Genomic DNA, 26055 nt, shown 5'->3' with positions numbered 1-26055 from the left:
CGCAACAGGTATTATTGAATCTTGATGTAAATGAGGATGAAGGCCGGGTGGAGTGTGTCATTGCTTTATACGGAATGGGCTCTTACTCTTATGTACCTCGAAAACTCTCTTTGGATCTTGAGAATAGGAAGACTCCACCAACAAAGCCCCCAATCGAGGAACCTCCCGTGTTGGAGTTGAAGTTGTTGCCTCCACACCTCTATTATGAATTCTTAGGCCCTAGTTCAACTTTGCTAGTTATTCTCTCCTCTTGTCTTACTAACATGCAGGTAGATACCACATTGGCGGTGCTCCAAAAATGGAAGAAGGAAATTGGATGGACTTTAGCTGATATTCGAGGGATAATCCCCGCCTTTTGTATGCATAAGATTATTCTTGAAGATGATGCAAAGCCTTCCGTGGAACATCAAAGGAGGTTGAACGAGGCAATGCAAGAAGTTGTGAAAAAAGAGGTGATCAAGTGGTTGAATGCCGAGGTTAGGTACCCCATCTCCATTAGTTCTTGGACTTCACCGGTGCAATATGTGCCGAAGAAGGGTGGTATAACCGTGGTTACCAATTCGCAAAATGAGTTGATTCCTACCAGGACTTTTACTGGATGGAGGGTGTGCATGGACTACCGCAAGTTAAATAAAGTGACCGTCAAGGATCACTTTCCATTGCCTTTTATTGACTAGATGTTAGATAGACTTGCTGGGCTTGCCTTCTACTATTTCCTAGATGGGTATGCTGGGTACAACCAAATTTTGATTGCTCCGAAAGATCAGGAGAAAACCACCTTCTTTTGTTTGTATGGTACCTTTGCCTTTTCTAGGATGCCATTTGGGTTGTGTAATGCACCGGCTACATTCCAGCGGTGTATGATGGCCATATTTACCGACATGGTGGAGGACATTTTGGAGGTGTTTATAGATGACTTCAGTATTGTAGGTGACTCATTTGATGAATGTTTGAAAAATCTTGATAGGGTGTTGGCCCGTTGTGAAGAAACCAATCTTGTGCTTAATTGGGAGAAATGCCACTTTATGGTCGAGGAGGACATTATCCTCGGCCATAAGATCTCAAAGCATGGCATAGAGGTGGATAAAACCAAATTGAAGTGATCTCAAAGCTTCCTCCTCCTACCTCAGTCAAGGGGGTTAGAGGTTTTCTTGGGCATGCGTGGTTCTACCGGAGATTTATCAAGGACTTTTTGAAGGTAGTGAATCCCATGTTCAAGTTATTGAAAAAAGATGTCAAGTTCGTGTTCAATAAGGAATGCATGATAACTTTTGAACTCCTCAAGTACAAGTTGACCACCACTCCTATTATTACCTCACCCAATTGGAGCTTGCCTTTTGAGCTTATGTGTGACGTAAGTGATGTTGCGGTTGGGGCGGTCTTGGGTCAAAGAGTGAATAAAATGTTTCACCTTGTATATTATGCGAGCAAGACAATGAATGATGCTCAAGCGACTTACAGGGTGACTGAAAAAGAGCTGTTGACTATTGTGTTCGCAATGGAGAAATTTCGGCCGTATCTCATGGGTGACAAGGTCATAGTTCACACTGACCATGCCGCACTTCGCTATTTGATGACGAAGAAGGATTCTAAAGCTAGGTTGATTGGATGGGTCTTAATGATTCAAGAGTTTGATTTGGAGATTGTGGATCGAAAAGGGTGTGAAAACCAAGTGGCGGACCACTTGTCCCGCTTGGAGGAAGAGGGGAGGCCTCATGATGGCCTAGAGATCAATGATTCATTTCCCGATGGGCAACTCCTTTCTGTGTCGGTGAATAGCATGCCATGGTTTGCGGACGTTGCTAATTTTCTTGTGACTGGTATTGTCCCGTGTGAGGTCTCTTCTAACCAAAGGAAGAAGCTTAAACGGGATAGTTTGGACTTCTATTGGGATAAGCCATACTTGTTCAATATCTGCACTGACAGTGTGATCCGGAGATGTGTCCTGGAGGAGGAGCCATTGAGTATCTTAGAGGCTTGTCATTCCTCCCCCTACGGTGGTCATCATGGTGGGGTGAGGAAAGCTTCAAAAGTTCTTAGTTTTGGTTTTTACTGGCCAACTTTGTACAAGGATGCAAGTGAACTTGTGAAGAGATAAGACGAATGTCAAAGAGCGGGTGGAATTTTGAAGAAGGATGAGATGCCTCTCAATACTATTCTCAAAGTTGATATCTTTAATGTGTGGGGCATTGATTTTATGGGCCCGTTTGTTTGTTAATGTGGCAACACATACATTCTAGTGGCAACTATGTTTCAAAGTGGGTTGAGGCCATGGCTTTACCCAATAATGAGGCCCGGAGTGTGGTTGCATTTCTCAAGAAAAATATTTTTACTAGGTTTGGCACTGCTCGAGCAATCATAAGTGATGGGGGGGTCTCATTTTTGCAATAGAGCTTTTGACACTTTGCTTGCAAAGTATGGTGTCAATCATAAAGTTTCTACCCCTTATCATCCTCAGGCGAGTGGCCAAGTTGAAGTCTCAAATAGGGAAATCAAGAGTATATTGTCAAAGACGGTCAATGCAAATAGGACCAATTGGTCAAAGAAATTGGATGATGCTCTATGGGCTTATAGGACTGCTTACAAGACTCTGATTGGTATGTCTCCATACCGGTTGGTGTTTGGGAAAGCTTGCCATCTACCGGTTGAGTTAGAGCACAAGGCCATGTGGGCTTTGAGGAAGCTGAATCTTAAGTGGGATGTGGCAGCAAATCTTCGTGTGGAGCAGCTTAATGAACTTGATGAATTCTGATTTCATGCCTACTCCAGTTCGTCCTTGTACAAGGACAAGATGAAGTACTTTCATGCCAAGTATGTTCAAGGCAAGGAGTATAAAGTGGGTGATTTGGTTCTCTTGTTCAATTTTCGGTTACGTTTGTTTCCGGGAAAGCTTAAGTCAAAATGGAGTGGACCTTTTGAAGTGGTGCTTGTGACTCTATTTGGTGCACTTGACTTGAAAAACAAAAATGGTTGACCTTCAGAGTTAATGGGCACAGAGTCAAGCACTATCTTGGCAGGATTGATGACAGCCACGTGGTGGCAATGATCCATCTAAAGTGATTTGATGGTAACCTGCATCGTGCTGCGACGTTAAATCAGGTGCTTCTTGGGGGCAACCCCTGTGTCTTTCTTTTTGTTTTTCTTCTTAGTGTAGGATTTGCTTTTGGACTAACTGGTTGTGAGATGTGTGTAGGGTTGTTTTGATGCAGTGCAGGACCAAATTGAAAAAATATTGTACTCTCTGAAGTTTGGACCGCTGCCGCATTGCATTTTTCGCGGCCGCAATGGCCTCATCGCGGGGACAAAATTTGATTACGGTCCGCAATGCTAAATGTGCAAAAGTGATAGATCTTTGAAGTTTTAACCGTGGCCGCAATGCATTTTTCGCGGTCCGCAGTGCTTTACCGCGGTCGCGGTGCATTTTCTACGGTCCGCGATGAAGTCCTTGCAAGTACCCTCCTGTGTTTAATTACCGCGGTCCGCAGTAGATTTTTCGCGGTCCGTGGTGGTTAAGTAATGTGGGTCCCAGACCTTTTTCTACTAATAGGACCTCAGGCCCCCTTTTACACTTTTCTCTCATTTGCACTCTAAAAAAGGATAAAGTGCTATTCACTCACGCACTGAATTGCACAACACAAGAACTGAGTTTCACCTCTTTTGCATCTCACTTATGATACTTCAAATCTACCTTTAGTTTTTAATTTTATTTTATTTTCTTTTAATTTGATAGTTCGTACTTCTTCTTCTTCTTCTTCTTCTTCCTTTTTCTTTAAATTTTTAACTTAGGATTATATAATGTTGTTTAAATTAGGCTTAATTAGTCAAACATGGTCATTATTTACCTAGTGGGTTGATAATGTGTTGTTTAACGTTAAAATGCACAAAAATTTGAAACTCTAGGTCTGTGTTGCTTCGTATTTCTTACCGCGACGGCGGTTGATTTTTCGCGGTCCCTGGTGCCTTACTATGATCGCAATGCAATTTTTCGCGGTCCGCGGTGACCTTATTCAGAGAGTGGGTAGTCTGAGTCCCACCCCACTGTGGTCCGCGGTGCTATTTTATGTGGTCTGCAGTGGTGCCTTTGCGGCCGCAATGCGGTCTGCGGTTAACTGTTTCTATTCATATTCTTCACTATTTCTTTTGGTATTGTGATACTAACAAACATTAACTGAATTCTCCTTACAGACAATGGTTAAATCACGAGGCGGTGGTGAAAAACAGAAAGGAAAAGGAGAGTCCTCCTGGGGTAGGGGACGAGTAATGATAAGATTGACCCCACAGGTTCAGAAAGCAATTGGGGAAACAAGAAAACAAATCAAGGCTGCAGATAAAGCTGCTTCCCATTCAGAGGGAAGTGAGTATTTGTCCTCCCGGGAGGCATTTGAGTCTGATTCTGTGCCGGAATATGTACCTGACTTCCCGGGGAGGTTTAGATTGAGAGATGTGCCCACACCTCCGGCCTCTCCTACTGCTCAAGCTTCAGTTCAAGTTTCTTTTGAGTCGTCTGAGGGCTCAGCAGATAGCAGTGATAGTGCAACATCTACTTCACCCACAGCTTCAACACCCAGGGATGATCCCGTTGATGAAGAAGAAGGGGGAGAACCTTAAATAGGAGGTGTGTAAAGAACTAGAAACCCTGGAGATGTGGAAAATGAGATTTTTTAGTGAGATTGCATACCACAAGTTCCGAGAGTGGTGGCCCCAGAGGAAATTGATTCTTGAGCAAACATTCATTGAAAGAGACCTTCTGCCTCACAACCTTAATGTGAAGAGGCAATTAAGAGAGAGACCGGGCTGGGTGTATTTTACAAGAAAAGTGTGGGATACAAACGAGCACTTACTCAAGGAGTTCTACGCTAATGCTGCCCACATCAAAAAGGGCACTAGAGTGACTAAGGTGTGGAATTTTACAGTGAAGTCGATGGGAAGACAATTAATGACTACCTGGGCTTTTCGGGGGAAGAAGAATCATTATACTTAGAAAAGGTAGAATTGGATAAGGCAGTCCGTCCGTGGTTAGCAGAATACCTAGCACTCCCAGGCACCACCCCAGCTTGGTTGACATCAGGGGTTCAAGTTCTGAGGAAAACTTTAAACTTTGAGACAAAGGGGTAGGAGCAGGCTGGACCCCATTACCCATGAGAACTCTCTGCCTGTCTCCCGGGTGATATTGGTGGCTTCAATTATGGCGGGGTTCCTGATCAACATCAGGAATATTATGTCTAGGGTGATCAGAAGGGTGGTCAATGAAGGTGATAGATCATACCCCTTCCCAAATTTCCTGACAATATACTTTGAGGACCAGGATATGGAGAAAAGGAAGTTCAATGTGAAGGTGAAACCAAAGATGCCCTTTTCATGGTACAGCCTCAAGGCTGATGACAACCCCAAAGCCAAAGATCCTAAAGGTAAAGCCACTACTTCTACTGGCCAGTCTGAAGAGCCAGTAGTAGTAGTCACTTCTTCTTAGCCTCCCACAGGCACACCAGATATTGTCCCCGGACCATCTACTTCCACTGCTCCAATTATCCCTTCATCCTCAGCCTACCCATTGACTGCCCACCGTTTGAACCAAACAATTGCTAGTATCAACAACTGGATGCAGACAACTACATTTAAGCTGTCTGTGCTTTCTAGTTCGGTGGCAGCCCAGTCCGTACCCCCATAGGCCCAGGTTCCAACTTCAATGGAGGAGACTCTCAAGGAGCTTCTAGACAACCAGGAGAAGCTCCTGGATAATCAGTAGTTAATTCTGGATGCTATAGGTGCTCATGGAAAGTCACTGAAGGAGTTGACCAAGGAGACAAAGAAGTTGAGAAAGACTCGAGCCTCAAAGGAGTCTGTGAATGAGTTGAGGGTATAAGTGGAGAAGATTAAGGTTGTTGATCATCTACCATTGGACCTACTGTTGCATAAGAAGCCTTCAGCAGTTCAGACTGAGCCGGAGCAGGAGCAGGAGATGGAGAAGGCACCAAAGAGGAGGAGAGTGATCCCACAGACGGATGATGCAGTGATAGAGTTGGAGGATCCGCAGGGAGGTTCCTCTAGATAGCTTCAGGTCTCAGAGCAACCTCAGGTCCCTGATCAGGCACAGGTTACAAGGGTCCAGTCATAGGTTCCCGAGCAGTCACAGGACACAGGGACCCAGGCTCATGATCCCATACAGACAGAGGACCAATAGGGAGTTTTCTTTACTCTCTATCTTTTTCTTGAGCTATTTTTGACTAGTTAGAACTGAGGACAATGCTAGCTTTCATTTGAGGGGGTAAACCTATTTTGATGATATTGGACTGTAATTATTATGATACTATTTTTTTATTATGTTTTTTCACTTTTGGTATGTATATTATTTTACCAGTTTATTTCACTTTTCGTATTTTGCAACCTTGGTTTGTATATAAAGTTACTTTTTGATGTATATATTCATTCCTTCTTATGTATATTCGTTTAAACCCCCTATTGTACATATTTAGTTTACCTTTCACGTTTTCTTTTATAGCTTCTTACTTCATTTTAGTAGCTTCCTTTTCAGTTCGTAGCTTCTTATTTTAGGTTTTGCGTTCAATAAGCCTTTGGTTCTCTTAATGCCACGGTTCTTTCCAAAGGTGGAATTTGTGTGAACCGGGTGGCCCTTTCTGATGATAGATGACATGACAATCTTCTTAAGTATTTGAGTCAGTTTTCTTTTTATTTTTGTGTAAATAGTAGCTAGTGAGTAATGACGCCTCAAGCAAAGCTTCACTTGGGCCTAACACATTTGCCTTTAATTTGATGGTCAAAAACAAATTGGTGTGTATATGATGGTGAAAGTTGTGACCTTGAGACTCTTGTGTTGGCTAATAATCATCAAGTGGTTTTTCGGGACCATTTGCATTGCTCAAATCTTAGCTAAAGTTGTTGTGGGCCCCCGACTCTGTCTCTTTAGCAATCTTATAGCTTGTGTGGTGAGAAGTTGAATTGTAAGTCCAAGTCTCATGCCATTAAGCCTAGAACTGTGATGACCCAAAAGGTCATCGCTTGTGTTGCAATGAAATTCTATGTTCTAAGGCCTTAAAAACTTCCCTTAGCAACACCTCGATTTGCGTGCATAGTCTGAGCGCGTAGCCGGAAAGCTTAAATGTGAAAATTTGTAAAACAAAAAGATAAATTTTGACTGTAAAATGAATAAATTTGACTTTGGTCAACGTTTTGGGTAAACGGACCCGGACCCTTGATTTGACAGTCCTGGAGGGTCCGTAGGAAAATATGGAACTTGGGCGTATGCCCGGAATCGGATTCCGAGGTCCCAAACCCGAGAAATGAATTTTTTTAAAGAAAAATATTTTCTGAAATTGTTTAAAGAAATTTGAAATGAAATTTTCTTAGAACATGGTGGTATTGGGCCCGTTTTTTTGTTCCGGCGCCCGGTACAGCTCTTATATATGATTTAAGACATTTAGGTGGAATTTGGTGAAAAACGGATGTCATATGACATGATTCGGACTTAAATCATAAAATTGATGTTTAAAGAAGTTTTGAGAAAATTCATTGATCTCGAGATTTAATTTGATGTTCATGGTGTTATTTTGATGATTTGATTACACAAATAAGTCCGTAGGATGTTTTTGAGGTTTTGTGTGCGCTTGGTTTGGGGTTCCGAGGGCTCGGGTGAGTTTCGGGTAGGTTCCGGGGTGTCTTAGGCTTAAAAACTGAGCTGTTGCAGGCTCAGATAGGTGGAGGACCTCTGAACAGGCCAGTGCGGTCCACACGATATGGACTGCTGCCGCGGAGAGGCCTGTGCGGCCGCACTAGTTTTGGTGCGGTCCGCGGTGAAGAACAATTCACTAGTCCGACTTTGGAAGCCTATATCTTTTGATCTACAAGAAATTTTGAGATGATTCAAAAACGAAAGTTGTAGCACTTCGTATCTAGTTTTCAGAAAAATAAAGAAATTATAATTTGGATATATGTAGGGAAAGTTATAGCCAAAATACTAAGACCTGTCACTGCAGAACACAAGAAGCCTGTGCGGTCGCAGTTGATTTTGTGCGTTCCACATAAGGCATCTGAGGGCAGTATATTTAGACGGGATTTTCAGTTATTTTTCATTTTTAAGACCCCAAAAACATAAGAGGCGATTTTTCAAACAACCTTTCTTCTCCAAATCAACTGTAAGTCGTTTTTAACTAGTTTTCTTCAATCATTAACATCTTTTAACATGATTTCAACTTTAAATTAATGATTTTCATGGGGAAATTGGGTGTTTTGGGTAGAACTTAGGTTTTTCAAAAATTGGGGATTTGGACCTCTATTTAAGATCCGATTTCAAAACATATTACATATTTAAGCTCGTGGGGGAATGGGTAATCGAGTTTTGGTTCGAATCTCGGGTTTTGACCATGTGGGACCAGGGGTGATTTTGACCTTTTGGGTAAAACTTTGGAAAAATCATTTTCATGCATTCAAATTGATTCATTTAGTGTTTATTGATGTAATTAAGTAACTTGTGGCTAGATATGAGCGAATTAGCGGAGGAATCAAGGGGTAAATCTATAATTGAAACTTGAGTTGTGTTCGAGGCATCAAGGTAAGTGTTCGATCTAACCTTAGCTTGAGGGATTAGGAGTTGAGTCCTATTTGTTAAATCTTCTTGTTGAGTACGACGCATAGGCATGGTGACGGGTATCTATATGTTGGAGTCGAGCATGACCGTGAGTCTTAAATTGATAGTTGTTGTATTCTTAAATGTTACTACAGATGCTTTAATTGATGATTCTCGATATTGAGCAAAGATTTAGTTTATTCTCATGGATTTTATTTATGATTGAGTATTGGTATTAGTTGAGTTGAGTAGAATTTGAGTTACGATTGGTTATAGTTGATTCTCCCTTGCCGGGATGATTGTTTCGATATTGTTGCTTCCTTGTCGGGAAGTTATTATATTGCTTTTGTTCCCTTGCCGGGATTCCTTGTGATTTTGTGCTGGCTTATAAATGGGAGCGGGTGGTACGTCTACCACAAGATATGATAAAATGGGAGCGGGTGGTACACCTACCACAAGATAAGATGAAATGGGAGCGGGTGGTACGCCTACCACGAGGTTTGATGAAATGGGAGCGGGTGGTATGCCTACCACGAGATTTAATGAAATGGGAGCGGATGATAAGCCTACCACAAGATATGAGAAATGGGATCGGGTTGCACGCCTGCAACAAGATGTAAACTGAAAGTGAAATTTGCCTTTATTTTCCTTATCCTTGTTAGAAGTTAAATTTTGGTTTCCTTATAATTTTATTGAGATTCTGCCTTATCTGTTATTCTCCAAAGCATGTTTCCCCTCCCCAGTTTTAATTGTTTGTTTCCGTCTATCTTTCCGCTGTATATATCTACATAACTGCATAGGTTTATCTGGAGTCTGGTCCTAGCCTCGTCACTACCTCGTCGGGGTTAGGCCAGACACTTACCAGTACATGGGGTCGGTTGTGCTGATGCTACACTCTGCACCTATGTGCAGATACAGGAGCAGTGCTTGGTCAGCAGCGGTAGGGGAGCCAGCCTTCAGTCCACCGAGACACCGAGGTAGACCTGCAAGTGTCCGCAGGCTCGACATCTCTTCTAACCATTTAGATGTTCTATTTTCTTTTGTATACGAGACAGACTATATTTCCTTTTTCAGACACTTGTATGTAGCATTCCTAGACAGTTCTTGAATGTTGTGACACCAGTTTCTGGGTAGAGATATATGTTGGATTTTTATTCGTATCGGTTTTGGTATAATATTTATTTAAGTCTTCCGCTTAAATTTCATCTTTCATCATTATTTAAATATTGATTACCTGCTAATTTAATTTGTTAAAAAGGCTAAAATGGAAGAGGTTGAATTTTTCGCATTTCGTGGCTTGCCTAGATTCAATGAGTAGGCGCCATCACGACTCCCGAGGGTGGGAAATTCGGGTCGTGACAAGAACTTTTCCTGAATGTTTGTCTAGGCGAAATCATAAGTGTAGTTTGACTTGAGAAGTGATTATAGGCTCTCCTTGATCTGAATGGTATCTTGAAAACATCCATAGCCTACCAATGATAATATCCATAGTCAACCCCTTTGAGCCACAACCCTTTGTTCTTTCAAAGACCATGATACAAGCCTTTACCCATTCTAAAAAGACCCTCTCTTGGCACCTGATCTTTTCTTAGCACAAGGCAAAAGCATAAGTTTAGGGGGAGAGACGAGGAATGCAAAAAGTGGTAAAAGCTACAAAATGAAGAAAAGGAAAGGCTAAAAAGAAAGAAAATCAAAAAGTCAAAAAGAATGAACAATGTAAAAGAAATAAAGGGAGTCAATAAAAGTCAAAAGATGAAAGGCTTGGAAAGATTAGGAAGGAGAAAAAGATTTGAAATGAACAATAAAGAGTGACGGTATGTCTCTCTAACCCCTAAGAAAGAAGTAAATGACTCAAAGAGTCAAGAGAATGTGTGCCAAAATAAAGCAAATAAAGTGCTTAAGGGAAGATGAACCTTACTTAGACCAAATATTTCCTACCCTGAATCAAAATCCTTCATTATATCCCCACAAAAGCCCTATATGATCTTGAGTTGAGTGAAGCTTACATTAGTGGTGACTCACATTAGGGGCAAGTTTATGGTACTTAGAGCCGGACTTGTGACCTTTCTTTGAGAGAGATGAGTGTGTTTTCCAAAATCCTCATTATAAGTGCTACAATCTAATAGTGAGGTTTTGCTTAAGAAAGAGTGAGGAGTATGAGTTTGGGTTCCACAATGACCAAAGTAGCAGAAAGAGTTTTCTTGATGAGTTGAGTCAACTCTTGATGCTTTTGGGTCACACTAAAACCATGTTGCTTAAAAGGTTGAATGTTGTTAATGATTCATTTGAATTGAGGGCAATTGTTAGTCCCACTTGATGCTAGATAAGGTCACTTTAGGTTAGCTGGATTTTCTTGGTTTTATTCTTAAGGAGGTGGGACATACTTTGTTTGCTTGAGGACAAGCAAGAGCTTAAGTTTGGGGGAGTTGATAACTAGGGATTCTAGTATATTTTATACTCCTTTTTGCTTGAGTTTTGGATTAAAAATGTATACAAGTAATCCCGAAAGCTTACATGCTATTCTTGTTTGTAGTGTTTGGTCAAAAAGTGACAAGGAAGTCAAAACCAGCTCAAAAAGGAGTGGAACCTGCACAAGTGCCAAGAACAAGTCAAAGCACCGCGACAACAGTAAATCTACCGCGGCTGCAATGGACCCACCACAACCGCACTGCATTTGTTGCGGTCCGCGGTGGCAAAAGATCAGAGAGGATGCTATTTTGGAAGTTCAAGCAATGCGGTCCGTGGTTGATTCTTTGCGGCCGCGGTAGCCTCATCGCGGCCGCATTCCATTTGTTGCGGTCCGTAGAGAAGGGATTCAGAGAATTTGAAGTTTGGGAGATTCAAGACACCGTAGTCCGCGATCCATTTGTTGCGGTCCACGGTGAAGCCACTGCGGCTGCGATTCATTTTTTGCGGACCACGATGACCAAATTCAGAGACTTAGACGTGAATCCAAAAGGCCTCACCGCGGCCGCGGTAGCTCCGTCAGAGGTATTTTTGTCCAGAAAATTTGGCCTTGTATAAATACTTCCTTTTCAGAATTTTAGGGTATTTGATATGTAGCTGAGCACGTGACGACATTTTTAGCTATTTTGAGCAGTTGTGTAGCTAGTTTAATATTGAATCTTCAAATCTTAGCTTGTAATTATATTTTATGGGTTATTCATCATCTAAATATCTAATTTCTTCCATTATTATGAGTAGCTAGACCCATTAGCTAGGGTTGTGACTCAACCCTAGTGTGGGTATTTGATGGGTCTCTTGTTTTAAGGCTTAGATGTTTATGGGTGGTTGATATTTGACTTGATTTGTGTTTTTCATGTTGAATTAGTGGTTGCAAACACTAATTTGTGCCTTTTTGACTTGGGCTCTTCTTGAGAAAGAGAGTTTGAGTCTAGGAAAATCAGATCAACAAGGAATTGGGACGTATTCAAGAGTTTAATAGCCCCAATCAAAGGATTAAACCTAGAGATAGTAATACCCAACTTGAGCCTATATTGCTTCCACAATTTTGACACCCAATTGGTCTTGAGAAAGTCAATTAGGCAAAGTTACTCAAGCTACCGAGAGGTATATAGTTAGTAGTGTCGTACATTGGCTATATCGCGATCCCAAACATAACAACTTTGCCTTAGGCTTTAGAACCCGTCAAGTATTCACATAGGGGAAAGTTACTTCCCTAGTGCCTTGTTAACCATTTAGAAAACCTTACAAGCATTCATAGTTAGCTTAATTTCGCATATCATTAGCATAAAATTAGAAGTAACAAATAAACAAATATGATTGGAAGTGTAATCAAGAGCACTATGCACTACTAGATTAGATAGAAATCCAACTCCAAACATTGTTGTAGCTCCCTGTGGATTCGATCCCGACCTTCTCGGGTAAAAGCTGCTTCGACCGCTCTCGCCACTCTGTAGTGGTGTAGGGTTGGACCCGATCACTTAACACGTCCATATCCGACCCGATCCGTCTGTTTACCATCTAACTATGTGTGAGATTTCGAGAAACATCAAGTATTAAAGAATTCTTAGCTCCCGTTTGGCCATAAATTTTGGCTATTTTAGACAAAAAAAATTAGAAACATTATTTAGGATTGAGGCATAACTATTATAATTGTTTTTCCCATTTCAGTGCTGTTATACTTTAAAGAATAAAAAAAATGATTTAGTATTATACAAAGCTAATTATGCCTAGCCCAATATGAAACACTTTATATTTTCTTCATACCTTTGCTTCTCCCTCCATGTTTAAAATATATGTTGGCTATATTTTCTGATGTAACTTCTTTTTTCCCCTTCAAAATGAGCAAAATTAGAAGAAAAAAGAGAACTTCATCCATGTAGAACTTCATCCATGTAGACTTTTACCTCACTCCTTATTAAAGCAAACAAATAGCCAACACTAGTCTCTCATCTATCATCCTACATCATCTACCACCGCACCTCCGCCTTAAAATGCTTAGAACTTGTGAATATTTTCAGCAGCTTTCTAAGTTCGAGATATGTCATTGAGAACGACTGCCTTCCTTCCTCCCTATATTTGTAACCGCACCTCATTAATATGAAATTGACCCAAATAAGAAAAAGCCTTAATTGCACTACCTTAATAGTAACAGGTCAAACTCAATTACTTCATTGTCCAGGTGGTAAAACCACAAACTACAAGGTGCATGCCTTTGGACACTTACCTACAAATTCCTGGACATTTACTGTTATTTATAGTGTGTTTCTTTCACAATATTCCGTTAATTGTTTAGTATAGTGTAGACCTGTTATTGAAGATGACAGGTTCAAAAGGAATTTTTCTTCTTGTTTTTATCTGCACATTCTTTTGTTTATTTTCAGTTATTGTAGGAGATTCTAAAGAAGAAAAAAGTCCAAGACTTGAGTTTAATTTCTATAGGAACAGTTGTCCGAATGCAGAACAAGTTGTGAAAGATGAAGTGAGTAGGTCTATGCTACTTGATCCTTCTTCGGCTGCTGCCCTCCTTAGACTCGCTTTCCATGACTGCCAAGTAGATGTACGTACAATTCTCTCTTTCCATCTTATAGCAATTAGCAAATCATTATCATATTTCCATTCAAGGGGAGCCTTGTAGCAACGGTCAAGTTGTTCGAGCCGTGAAATCGATGCTTGCATCAGAATAGGCTGTCTATATCACATCCCTTGAGGTCAGAAAGCGATCCAGTTTATGGGTACCTGTTGTAATTTCAAATTAATATACAATAATAATTGGGTTCACAGTTATCTATTTATAGATATTTAATGGATTTTTTAAATAAAAATACAAGTTCTACGCAAAAGTTATACTAACAACTATAATATAGATCCGCCACTGCTTGGGTTGTGGCTCTTCCCCGGACCATGAGTGAACGCATGATGCTTTGTGCACCGGGCTAGCCTTTTATTTCCGTACTCATTTATATGGGGGGGGGGGGGGGGATAATCACATCTCAAGAGTTTGAAATCATGCGCGTCGAGTTCTGTCCTAGCCCCTAGCAACATATTTCAGTTACATAGAAATATGAATAGGATCTCTAATACTTGATTGATCTTCAATCAGTTGTTTTAGCCCTGTAATTTCCTGATGTTTGGTTTTTTGCAGGGTTGCGATGGTTCAGTAATGCTGAGTTATTCAAATGGTTCGATAACAGAAACAGAGTCAGACATGAACTTTGGAGTACGCAAACTTGACTTAATAGATGGAATAAAGAGATCTTTGGAGAGAATTTGCCCTCAAACTGTTTCTTGTGCTGATATCATTCAGTTAGCAGCTCGTGATGGTGTACATCTGGTACCAATTAGGAATGTTGTTTTTCTTGTTTCTTTCCTCTTATGATCTATATATAACTATGGTTTATTTTTTGAAAAAATAGCGCATCTCATAATAATTGTCATGCAATATTGACCAACAGGTACACATATAGAGCCAGGAATTCTAAAAGGGATTTAAAAAGAAGCAAAAAGCTATACCTAGGATTTGACCTTTTGACGGAGGGGATTCAATTAAACCCTCTTGCGTTCACCTAGCTCCACCCTAGATTGTATCCAACGAAATGTAACCCGAAACGGCTCCATTGTGTTTTTTGTGTTATTTCACAAGGAATGTTTTGTGTTTTCAGGCAGGAGGACCTTATATAGAGATTTTGACCGGACGAAGAGATGGTAAATTGTCAAGCAAGGAGAGAGCTGATAAACAGCTTCCAGCTGCAGACATTTCTGTTGACAAATTCATTAAAAATTTCCAGCAGAAGAATATCACTCTCCAAGAAGGAGTAGCCCTTATTGGTACAAACTACTTTTTCTGTCCCGTATTATATGATACTCGTTCCTTTTCAGTCCGTTTCAAAAGACAAATTGACTCATTTCTATATTTGGCATAAAAAGTACATAGCACGTTAAAGACCATAAGTTCTAGAGTACTTTTGGTATGCGTTAAAAGCCTTAGTTATTTCTTAAACTCTATGTCCACTCAAATACATCACATTTGAGCGATTTTGATGCAGGGGCACACACGCTAGGCATTAGCCATTGCCGGAACTTTGAGAAGCGATTGCAACCTACAGAGGATCCTACATTGTCAACATCATTCAAACTCACTTTACTGGTGATTTGCAGCAATCCATTTTTATCTAATGTCACTTTTGCAACCAATGATGCTACTACTTTTGCATTTGATAATCGTTACTTCAATGCAATACTTAATGGAAGAGGACTACTCAAGATTGATTCTGAGATTTCAAGTGATCAAAGAACAAAACCTTATGTCCTTGGATTTGCAAGCGATCAGCAGCAGTTTTTTAACAGCTTTACATCAGGATTCTTAAAACTCTCGAGCCATAAAGTTTTGCTAGGGAAAGAAGGAGAAATTCGCAAGGACTGTAGGTTTGTGAATAATTGAATAAGATTTGTGTTGTTGCTCATCTTGTCAGCAAATCAGCAATCAATAAACCTAAATTTACATATGTAGGACAAAAAATTTAAGTTTTCTTTCAATCCAACTATGATAAGAAGAAAAAATATGACATCTTTGTTTATATCGACTTTCACCTCTCCATTGAAAAGATATGTTCAGTCATTTTCATCTGTCTGTATATATCTCACAGTGTTTTCAGTTTACGCAGCAATTCAAGCTACTGAATTAGCAAGTTAAATTAAGTCTTGCAAATATTAGCTGCTGATGGATAGGTTCCGGAACATAAATGTTGTTGATTTTGACTCAAGATACGTTTTTAATGCTTTAAAAAAGGTATATTTTTATATATAACGCGGTTTTACACCGCGCTATATTTTAACGATGTTTTACACCGCGCTATATTTTAACGATGTTCTGGCCGTTAAAGTATAACGTGGTGTAAAACCGCGTTATATATGTATAGCGCAGGAATAAACAGCGCTATGCTGACCTGATGCGATGGATATGTATAGCGCATTATATAATCGCGCTATACTGTGTTTAGCGCATTTATATACCGCGCTATACCTGCTCATTAATAAACCCTCCTTCTTTCCCAACGATAGAAACCAGACGTTCTTCCCCCATTTTTAAAAAAACAAAACTGCGGTCCCCCTCCCCCAATTTTTCTCCAAAAAAAATCCGAGTGGACCCCACCTGTCACACAAAAAAATAAGATTGTAGGTCCCACATCCTACGCAAACTTTCTATTGTTGTTGTTTCCTCGTTTTGGGCTCAAAATTTCAATTTATCGACTTTTCGAAAAACATAAATCGAGGTATTCCGATTTAATCTATGTCGAAACTCGTATAATAATGCATATTAGTTGTCTTGAATGTGTTTCCATATTGTTTTGTGTTTTGTTTGCGATTAAACTAGTATTTTATTTTTATCTGGATTAAGATATTAGTGTTTTAAAAAAATATTTAAACGATTGAGAAATCATTTTTTTGTTAATAAAAATGTTCATAAATTTCTTTTACTGTTTTATATATAATTTTGTGAATGTTATATTATTAAAATATATTTATTGTTTTTATTTAGTTTAGATTATTTATTTGCTTAAAGACTAGTGCCCTTTTAGCGTAGTAAAATGTAGAGCCTTTTAGCGTAGAATCCATGTAGTTTAAGTATATATTATATTTATAGATCAAACACAAACTCTATCCAATTACAATTTACAAAAATTAATTATTTAATTTATAAAATAAAAACACAAAATTATAAAAATATTAAAATTAACACACATAAGAATTCAGGATAGCTTGGTGCTACTTGGCCTCAAATATCGAGCCTGGAACCCATAGGTATATACTCTGTCCAATTACAATTTACAAAAATTAATTATTTAATTTATAAAACAAACACATAAAATTATGAAAAATATTTAAATTGACATGCATAAGAATTCAGGATAGCTTGGTGCTACTGGACCTCAAATATCGAGCCTGGAACTCATAGGTATATACTCTTTCCAATTACAATTTACAAAAATTAATTATTTAATTTATAAAACAAACACACAAAATTATGAAAAATATTGAAATTGACACGCATAAGAATTCATGATAGCTTGGTGCTACCGAGCCTCAAATATCGAGCTTGGAACCCATAGGTATATAATCTGTCCAATTACAATTTACAAAAATTAATTATTAAATTTATAAAACAAACACACAAAATTATGAAAAATATTAAAATTGACACACATAAGAATTCAGGATAACTTGGTGCTACTAGGTCTCAAATATCGATCCTGAAATCTATAGGTATATACTTTGTCCAATTATAATTTACAAAAATTAATTATTTAATTTATAAAACAAACACACAATTAATATTGTTTGCCGCCTGTGCATCCTGGACATGTCTCCGATGAGCTATTAGTGTTACAGAGCGATCATAGGTCCACCTACATATGGGAGGAGAGCTACTGGCCCAGCCTCTCCGTGCCAGGAGAGTGGACGACTTGTGGGACTTTATGAGGGGCAGAGATTTCTATCCCCGTGTAGTCCAGCGCCTGCGGGATACTGGCTTCTATAGGATTTTTTGAGATTGGGTGGCTACAGCTCGACTGGTCTCTGATCACGGCCTTGATAGAGAGGTGGCGACCGAAGACGCACACTTTCCACTTACTCATTGGCGAGGCCACCATCATGCTGCAGGACATGGAGGTTTTATATGGGATGCCTGTTGATGGACTGCCTGTTGCACTGCCACATGTTATGAGATATATGACGCGTGTGCAGTATTTGGACTTGCTGCAACAACTCACTGGTTTCAGGCCACAGGATGAGACTGTACATTCAGAGGCCAGCCATACGAGTTTGAAAACTATGAGACATCATATGGAGATATTGCACCCCGACATTACCGGCGAGACAAATGATCTATATATTTACCGGTATACGAGGTTGGTGCTACTCCTTCTTTTTGGGGGGTCTTGTTCCCGAACACTTCGGGAAATCTAGCGTGTTTGCGATTTCTACATCATCTTCAACTGCTAGATGCTTTACCCCAGTACAGCTGGGGTGCTGTTGTTCTCGCTTACATGTATAAGCATCTGTGTCGGGCGAGCATGGGCACCCAGAGTGACATATGTGATTTTCTGTCGCTTCTACAAGTGACAACATATTCGAATACTCTGTTCATTACTCCCAATTCTATCTAGTCAAAACTTTATGTCAACTTTGTATGTTAGGTTTGGGCTTGGGAGCGATTCCTGTAGTTGTAGCCACCTCTACCACCATTACCTCCAGATGTACCACCTCCGTTTCTCCCTCTAGTTAGGAGGTGGGTTCCCCAGTGTGGATATGTACGAGATTATGATGCTCATCATAATCTCCCCCTTTGTAGGGATGTGTTGGATATGCTGGAGGGAACATAGGTAAATGTGTACCTAAACTTACTTGGTATAGATTCACTTGTGTTGTGTATACTCACTTTTATGTTCTTATTTGATAGTTCATCTGGACGCCATACATCGACGACTTGATAGGTGGACTGCCGATTATTGCTCGGTCGGCCGACTGATTTAGAGCACTTCCGTCCCGCTGATGTGCCTTGATATTGTGGAGCATTATGCCACGGAGCAGGTACTTTGCTAGTTTGGTCGTCCGCAGTATATACCGAAGGGGCCTACATGGGAGGCTACACATTATCAGCGGGATGATTGTTCCAGGGCGGACGACGCATTTGTAGCATGTCTAGAGGCGCAGGTCCATACTTGGGACAAGCGAGTTGACTTGATTCCACCCCCACCTTCACAGATCCAGACGACGACTATTCAGCTCTATACGTCCTGGTACTGCCGCGTTACCCGACTTTTTGTCGGGAATCTCATTCATCAAGTTGGTGGTCGGTATAGACCATACGCCGGGAGGCACGAGGCACTGATATGTTATTTGGTATTCTTACTTATAACTGTGATATAGCGTTTTGTAATTAATATTTTACATGTTGTGCAGGCTATTGGTCTACATTTATTCCACCAGTTGGGACTGCAGATGCAGCAACATGTCGGCGATCCTGCAGTCGCTTTGCATGAGTATGGTCGGTAGGTGATAGAGCTAGTTGTCCGGACACTACATCGAGCCAGAGAGGGCGAGCGCTTAGATCACGACCCTAGTTATATGGAGCCAGAGCACTACCATCGGGGTAGGCCCGTCGCACGCCCGAGGGGACAGAGACGAGGCAGGGGTGCTCACGGGGTCGTGGGGGACGGCGAGGAGGTGGTCCCCAGCAAGGGGGTATTGAGGCACCTAATAAGGAGGTTGGAGCTGATCTGCCGTGTGACATTCCTCAGCCAGACGAGCATCCCAACAGCATGTCGTCGTACAGCCTTCAGCTATCGCTGGCAGCATCGTAGGTGACCTCGTCAGATCCATTGTTGATTACGGGCACAAGCTTCACCAGAGATTGGGAGCAATTCTTTTCAGGCCCATCAACCGCATCTGAGGATCGGCCGGCACGAGACGTGAATGGTGGGCACAGGTTGAGTTTTGGCTCATCGTCGTCGGGTGATGTGGATCTATCATAGGCGCAAGTATGTTTGTATTACTATTAAATTTTAATTTATTTTTTTTCCTCATGGATTCGCCATAAATTAATTTTTAATTTTCTTATTAAGGCTTCATCCCAGCCCGTCACGGAGGCCACTTTGTGCGATGTTGAGGACACCACGGATGCTTATATTTAGGAGCCCGACAAGACCATGGTAAGAAAATGATTTTGACTTAACGCGTACATTACTAATATACATTTTCATATACCAAGCTTACTTATTGTTTTGTAGGTTGATAATGGACCGACGACCTCTTCTACCGACCCTGCCAGCCCAATTGATGATCATGTTGCAGCGTATCCTCATATAAAGAGGCGATGTGATGAGGATGATCCTGATAGTGTATCCGGGCGGGATGGGATGCGCCTCAGGCCAACGGCTGCATTGAAGCACATGGGTTGTGGGACTCATTGATTTTCTTTTTTTGTATTTTATGTAAATAATAACAACAATATTTTATGCTTACATAATATATGCATTATGTTTTTATTACCCCGTTTCTTCTTTATTTTAGCACTACAACACAAATACAAACATAGAAACTTAACATAACCTAAATTCAGTAAAACTAATGAAAACACATGATATAGGAAACATAAAGATACACTACTTATTTTTCTTCCAGCTTATTTTTTTCTTCTTCCACCTCTTTGAGTTTCTCCTTCAACTCCGCTGTTTACCTTGAAAATGGTAATTACAATTAGATTTGATTATGTAATTCTAAAAACACGTGATCTGTTTTTATGCTAGTTGTTAGGCAATAAATGCTAAGTGAAAGATTAGAAGATAAGATAAGAGCTTATAGATAGTGTAACAATCAAACCGAATGGCTGGAAGTCGGGGCCTTGAGCTTGCGCATACGGGGCCTCGAGGTCGAGTCGGATGCCCGACTAAGGGAAGTCGATGGAGGATTAACAGTTATGATAAATTTGATGGCGGCTCTTTATGACCAATAATGAGCAATAAATGAAGAACAATTAATGAAATGTAATAAATATAAGCAAGACAATAAATGTAAGCAATAAGATCAAATAGAGGGTATGTTTGAGTTAGAGAGCAGAGAATGTTCTTGTATTGAATGTAGTGTGTTGTATATTGTCTATTACAAAATGACAAGGATACCATTTATATATGAGGGGGAAATTCCAACATAGTACAAATGCATTTATTACAAAGATATGGGGCTGGTATAGCCATTTAATGCCATGATAAGGGTTTGAACTAGCATAATAGACTTTGTCAGCTCTAGTCTCATGCCTTGGGAACTTCACATCGATCCACCATAGCTGCTGGTTTGCACTGCCCCGAGGTCGATCATTAAGAACCCTCGGGGTCGAAACCCCGAGCTGAGCTTTGAGCCTTTTGGGGGTGGTCTTTACGAGGCGCCTTAATGATCATAAAGTCGGACCACTGATTTTTACCGTATACAGATAGTCCCCGCGTTTCCTAGAATAAAATGATAGGAAACGATTTTGAACCCCTACTTCTTAGGCACTACCATCATGACGTTGTCGCGCCCTCTTTTTCCCTCCATAGAGAGGAGTCCGGGTTTCGATATTCATGGGATGTAATGACTCATTTCCTTTTAGGAATTGGGTATTGCGTTTCTTGAAGAGTCGCCACCTAACGATTTTTAAGGTGCGTTAGGGCACCTATAGGGTTCATCTACAACTACGTTTGATAACCAAAGATAGGGTAAGGGCTTGAAATTATCCTAAGGGGAAGGTGTTAGGCACCCCTCAAGATCCACTAGTGTGGTTCCCGGCCAGACAGTTTTTGTGAATTTGTGCAATTAGCAAATAGACAAATAGGGCTCAAATAATAGGGGATTTAAGTTTAAATACACAAGTGTTTGAAAACGATTAATGAAATCAAGGTTTTGAAAAGCGTTACAATCTAAATATGCTTATGAATGTAAAGATGAGTCCTAGGTTTGTTTGTAATATGGATCACATCAATGCAATACCCAGTATGACACTCCTCAAAAGAGGGGATACACGTGGTATTAGCGCACCGGTCATCATATCCATATCTACCCTTCCCACCCCGTGAAGGTAATTAAAGCGAAGATTGATCTCGACTCTTATTGCATGCTGTTACTCGTCCCTTCCTATCAGTCCTGGAGGAATTTAGGACTCTTTTCCTATAAGGAGGTTCTAGGCAGACCCTCATGTTTAAAGGCAAAATACTAAGGCGGCATACAAAACAAGTAGGACTGCATTTAAAAAAAGGGGAAAACACAGAAAAACAAGCAGAAGGCTCAGTTATACCTCTACAAATAATGCACATAGACAACATGACTTATACACAGTTAAGGTCTGAATTTAAAATCCTAGAGCAGGGTGTTTAAGTGGTAACAGTAGAACCAGATTTATTACATGACTCAGAAAAGAAGTCCGAATCAGGTTTGCCTACTGATTTTGACAATTGATAATTAAATAAAGGCAATTCCAGTTTTATTTAAGTTATTACCTAAGGCTTGCCTAGGCGCAAAGCGAGATGCCACAGTTGTTCCAAGTCATTAAGACAGTTTAGAGATTATTTTTGTTACCTAAAATATGTTGTTCTAGTTGCAGAGATTTTTGCCAATTTTATTCAGAAAAAAATCACAATGAGAAATTATTACTTTACTACCCTTTTTTATAAATCAGTAGTTAACTAAGCATTTTTTAAACAAAATGCAAACAGGATCCTAGGACATGATATCTAATATGCACATGCAAATTGCAAGGTTGTTGAAAACAGAATCCCTAAAGCATGATTTCTAAATGTACACAAGAGTTGCATAATATTTGAAATAACACCTTTTATACCAGTGTTGTTATTGCCCTGGGAGCAGGATTTCTAAGTAATATAAATAAATCATAGACTAATGAATGAAGTGCTTAAGCAAGGAACATGGGTCCTAAGAACATGGTTTTCTAATGCATGTATGAATCCTAAACATGGTTTCTATTGCACAATTAGGAATATAAACCTAATAACATGCTTTCTACCCTTTAACAACTATAACATGCATATTTCTCCATCCCTTTTCACTAGCCACTGCAATACTTGTTTATAAATTATCACAGACCATGTGATAAAATTACATAAGAAATGAAAAATAAGAAGTTACAACTATAGGAAGCCTGATTCTGACTTCCTCTCTGAGTTATGTAATAAACCACCTCAAATGCCAATATAGTTCCAAAGCCTTTCTCATATCTGGGTATGTTAGAGTTCCCTAAGGAACTCAAGGGGTCCCGGGCAGTGCTCACACCCAGATAGCATAACCAAGAGTAAGTGTAGTATGGAAGGGCCAACTCTTATATGTCCAGGTTTAGAGGGAGCGCAAGGGTCCCAACGCAAGGCTCATACAAAAGAGGCAAAACCTAATGATCTAATAGTGCATGTGAGAGTGCTTGAAACAGTTTTGAAAACAACATGTTTGAAATAAGTTTGTAGAACAGCAAAAGAGTTGCTTAGTGAAAACAATTTTTTAAAAGGGAAAGGGGATAGGAGCAACAAGACACATACAGAACTAGTTCAGAGAGTAGTACAACTTCAACAATTACAAGTAGGGGAGTAGGGGTTGGGGACATAGAGGACCCAAATCAGAAACACATAATTAATCATGAATCAAATATATTAAGAGACATGCTGGTTGAGGGACATAAACAGGAACAAGTAAACATGTTGATTACATTTGAACAAAAAGAGGGTAGAATTTTAAGCATGTTGAGTAAAGCAATGAACAAGAAATACAATTTAACAGCATCAGCCATTAAGTTGGTGCAGAAAGAGACCAAGATTGACAAACAAGGGAACACATAGAGTTGAGCTTCAGTATTTAAACTAAGAACATACTAGTTGAAGAGGAAAGTGTAGAAAAAGTAAAGCAATCAGAGTTCCGCAGTCAAGCCTTGGCTTTTAGCCGGCAAGACAAAGTAGTAGCACAAGTAGTAGAGAAAGAAAAGAGAGTTTAAATGTGTATGTATGTGTTCTGAACTCTGTTGTTCGTGTCTTTAAAGAAGAGAGGGTAGGGTATTTATAGCTTTGAAAAGAAGTGGCAAATAAGGTAACAAATAAAGGTTTAACACAAATATGGAAATAATCATCATCAGAATAAATTAATACAAGTACTTCCCCTTAATCAAGGAGTTACAGCTCAAATGAATACTACAGGGATAATTAAGGAAAGGGAATCAGTTTGAGAAAGATTGATTTTTACCATATAAGGGGTAGTAAAAGTATAGGGCATATAATTGAGTCTAAGTGCATAATATACTTAATTTGGGGAAAAGATTCAGTAGGGGTGAAACATCACATCAAATAAAGGAAGAGAATGAATCAACTTAAACAAACGAGTATAATTAGGGGTTTATAAGAAAACCTTACAATCAAACCGTAACTTAAGGAAATCAAGATCAATCAAGGAGAAGTCATGATTCTGCACTTTGACATATAAATAGATAAGAATGAACAGGCGTACCGGACATACAGGGTCAAACATATTGACAAAAGAAGCAAACTAGATGAACACAAACATATAGGAGTGACATGAGTAGGCTAAGGACTACTCGAAGCATGGTAATCTACAAAGTCAAGTAGTCATGGCTAACACATAGAACAAAATGAAGAAATCAGTCTAACACATAGTAACAGGTAAAGGAGATCTTTAAACTCACAGTAACAAGTGAGGAAAACCTTTAAGACATTAGGTATTTAACAAAGTTGAGTTAAAAAGCGGTAAGAACTCAGAATCACTCGAGACAAACGAAGAGAAAGGATCAAACCATAAAGAACCCAATCAAACCAAGTATACATACAAAATAAACAAGGACAGTTCCAGGACCCCGGATAAAACCAAAGATACTTAGGTTTTTCAATACGATGAACCAGGTATAAGAAAAATATAAAAAAACCGTTTAAACATAGTAAAATCATAAGACAACTCTAAAAATCAAAGGAGAAGTATTTTAAAAGAGGTTAAGAAAACCCTAATCTTGAAGACGGAGAGTCACTTTGAAAAATCGGAAAACTTTTGAGAAAAACACCAAGAGGTTCATAACATACACCGATCTAAGACAGATCTAAAAGAAAATCGGAAAGTCTTTAAGGTTAGGGTTTCGGAGAACCCAGAAAAGTGAGAAAACTTTGAAAAGTTACCGATCTAGCCGGAAAAGCCATGGATCTAACTGGAACGACCATGGATGGCCAGAAAAAGACCATGGATAGAATTTGAGCAAGGACTGGACTAGATCTTTTCGAGATCTTTCCAAGAAATCACAAAAGCGGGCCACTAGGAGATGTAGGAGACGAGTACACGTCTCAAACAGCCATGGGAGTCCATTGATTGAGTGAGGATCGAAGGGGATTAGGGTTAGTTTGGGTGATGGTGACTAGGGTTTGAGTGAGGTTGCAGAGAGAATTAGATAGGAAAGGGGATTCAATGGCGGTGGGTTGGTAGGAAATGAATTAGGTTAGGGGGTCGTTTGAGTTTATTTTAGGAAGGGTAAATAGGGACCGTTGATTTGAATGATCAACAATCCAGATTGAATAGGGTAGGTGGGGATCCGGTTTGAGCTTGGATTAACAAGGGTGTGGGTCGGGTTAAAATTAAAATTGGGCTGGGGAATTGGGGTCCAATTTGGGCAAAATTTGAAAGTCAATTTTGGCTACAAGTTAAATATCCATTTTCCCTTTTTATTTATAAAAAAATAGTAAATAGTTTTCTAAAAATAAATTAAAAGTAATAAAGTGATTTATAATACATAATTAACAAATTTAAAATATAGTACCCAATTTTATGAATATAGAACCTAATTAAACCTTACAAGGCCTAATATTGCAATTATGTCCAATTTAGCTTTAAAAATACTAAATAAAATTGTAAAAATTACTTTAGCCATATTTTGGAATAAATATAAAAATCCAATAGAGGAGTTATCAAAATAATAATTTTGGAAATAATTATTGAGATTTTATGGATAAAAGAGTGAAATAAATCAAATAAAAAAACCTTTTAAAATTATGAAAAAATAATGAAACCCTTCGACATGCTTATATTTGCATACATATGCTATTTTGAAGGTATTTTGCTTATTGAAAAATATATAGGAAATAATTGGGTATCAACAGCTGCCCCTATTTACCCGGGAAGGATGAAAGAGTTGTCGGGTAAAGATATGATAACCAATTTTGACCGAACGATACGGTTTGAAGAGGTTTAGGTCATACCCTGGCTTCTGAGTTGCCTACATATCCCTGGTTTTACAGGAATCAGGCCGTATATAGTTCAGGATCCATCGGCGGAGTATATAAATGATGCGATTACAAGAACGGACGCACCATGTAGGGCTGGGTGAGTGAACGGTTTACGGGAATGGTTAGGTTTGATACGGCTGCGGGACTGGAGCGGGATTGCTCCTACTGGGAGGTAGCCGTTGCTCACCGGTTTACCCGCAAATA

The 26055-nt window shown here is 39.6% G+C and overlaps 1 protein-coding gene across 1 annotated transcript; it reads left to right on the top strand.

Moving 5' to 3' along the window:
* The first annotated feature begins 13260 nt into the window (after positions 1-13260).
* Positions 13261-15584, top strand: LOC107779527 (peroxidase 29-like). Its single transcript, XM_016599977.2, has 4 exons — positions 13261-13604; positions 14190-14378; positions 14707-14872; positions 15091-15584. The coding sequence occupies exons 1-4, from the start codon at positions 13365-13367 to the stop codon at positions 15483-15485; spliced, it is 990 nt and encodes a 329-aa protein (XP_016455463.2). The 5' UTR covers positions 13261-13364; the 3' UTR covers positions 15486-15584.
* The last annotated feature ends 10471 nt before the right edge of the window (positions 15585-26055 follow it).

Source organism: Nicotiana tabacum, chromosome 6 (genome assembly GCF_000715075.1).
Source record: "Nicotiana tabacum cultivar K326 chromosome 6, ASM71507v2, whole genome shotgun sequence".
Classification (NCBI taxonomy): Eukaryota; Viridiplantae; Streptophyta; class Magnoliopsida; order Solanales; family Solanaceae; genus Nicotiana; species Nicotiana tabacum.
Note: the sequence above shows the minus strand (reverse complement) of the source record. Positions and strands in the feature narration are given on the sequence as shown.

What these genes read in the sequence shown, in the direction of transcription:
- LOC107779527 (XM_016599977.2), top strand. Translation starts at nt 13,365, where the DNA reads ATGACAGGTTCAAAAGGAATTTTTCTTCTTGTTTTTATCTGCACATTC. An exon ending in CTCGTGATGGTGTACATCTG is followed by an intron (nt 14,379 to 14,706) that starts GTACCAATTAGG and finishes TTGTGTTTTCAG; the next exon opens with GCAGGAGGACCTTATATAGA. An exon ending in AGAAGGAGTAGCCCTTATTG is followed by an intron (nt 14,873 to 15,090) that starts GTACAAACTACT and finishes ATTTTGATGCAG; the next exon opens with GGGCACACACGCTAGGCATT.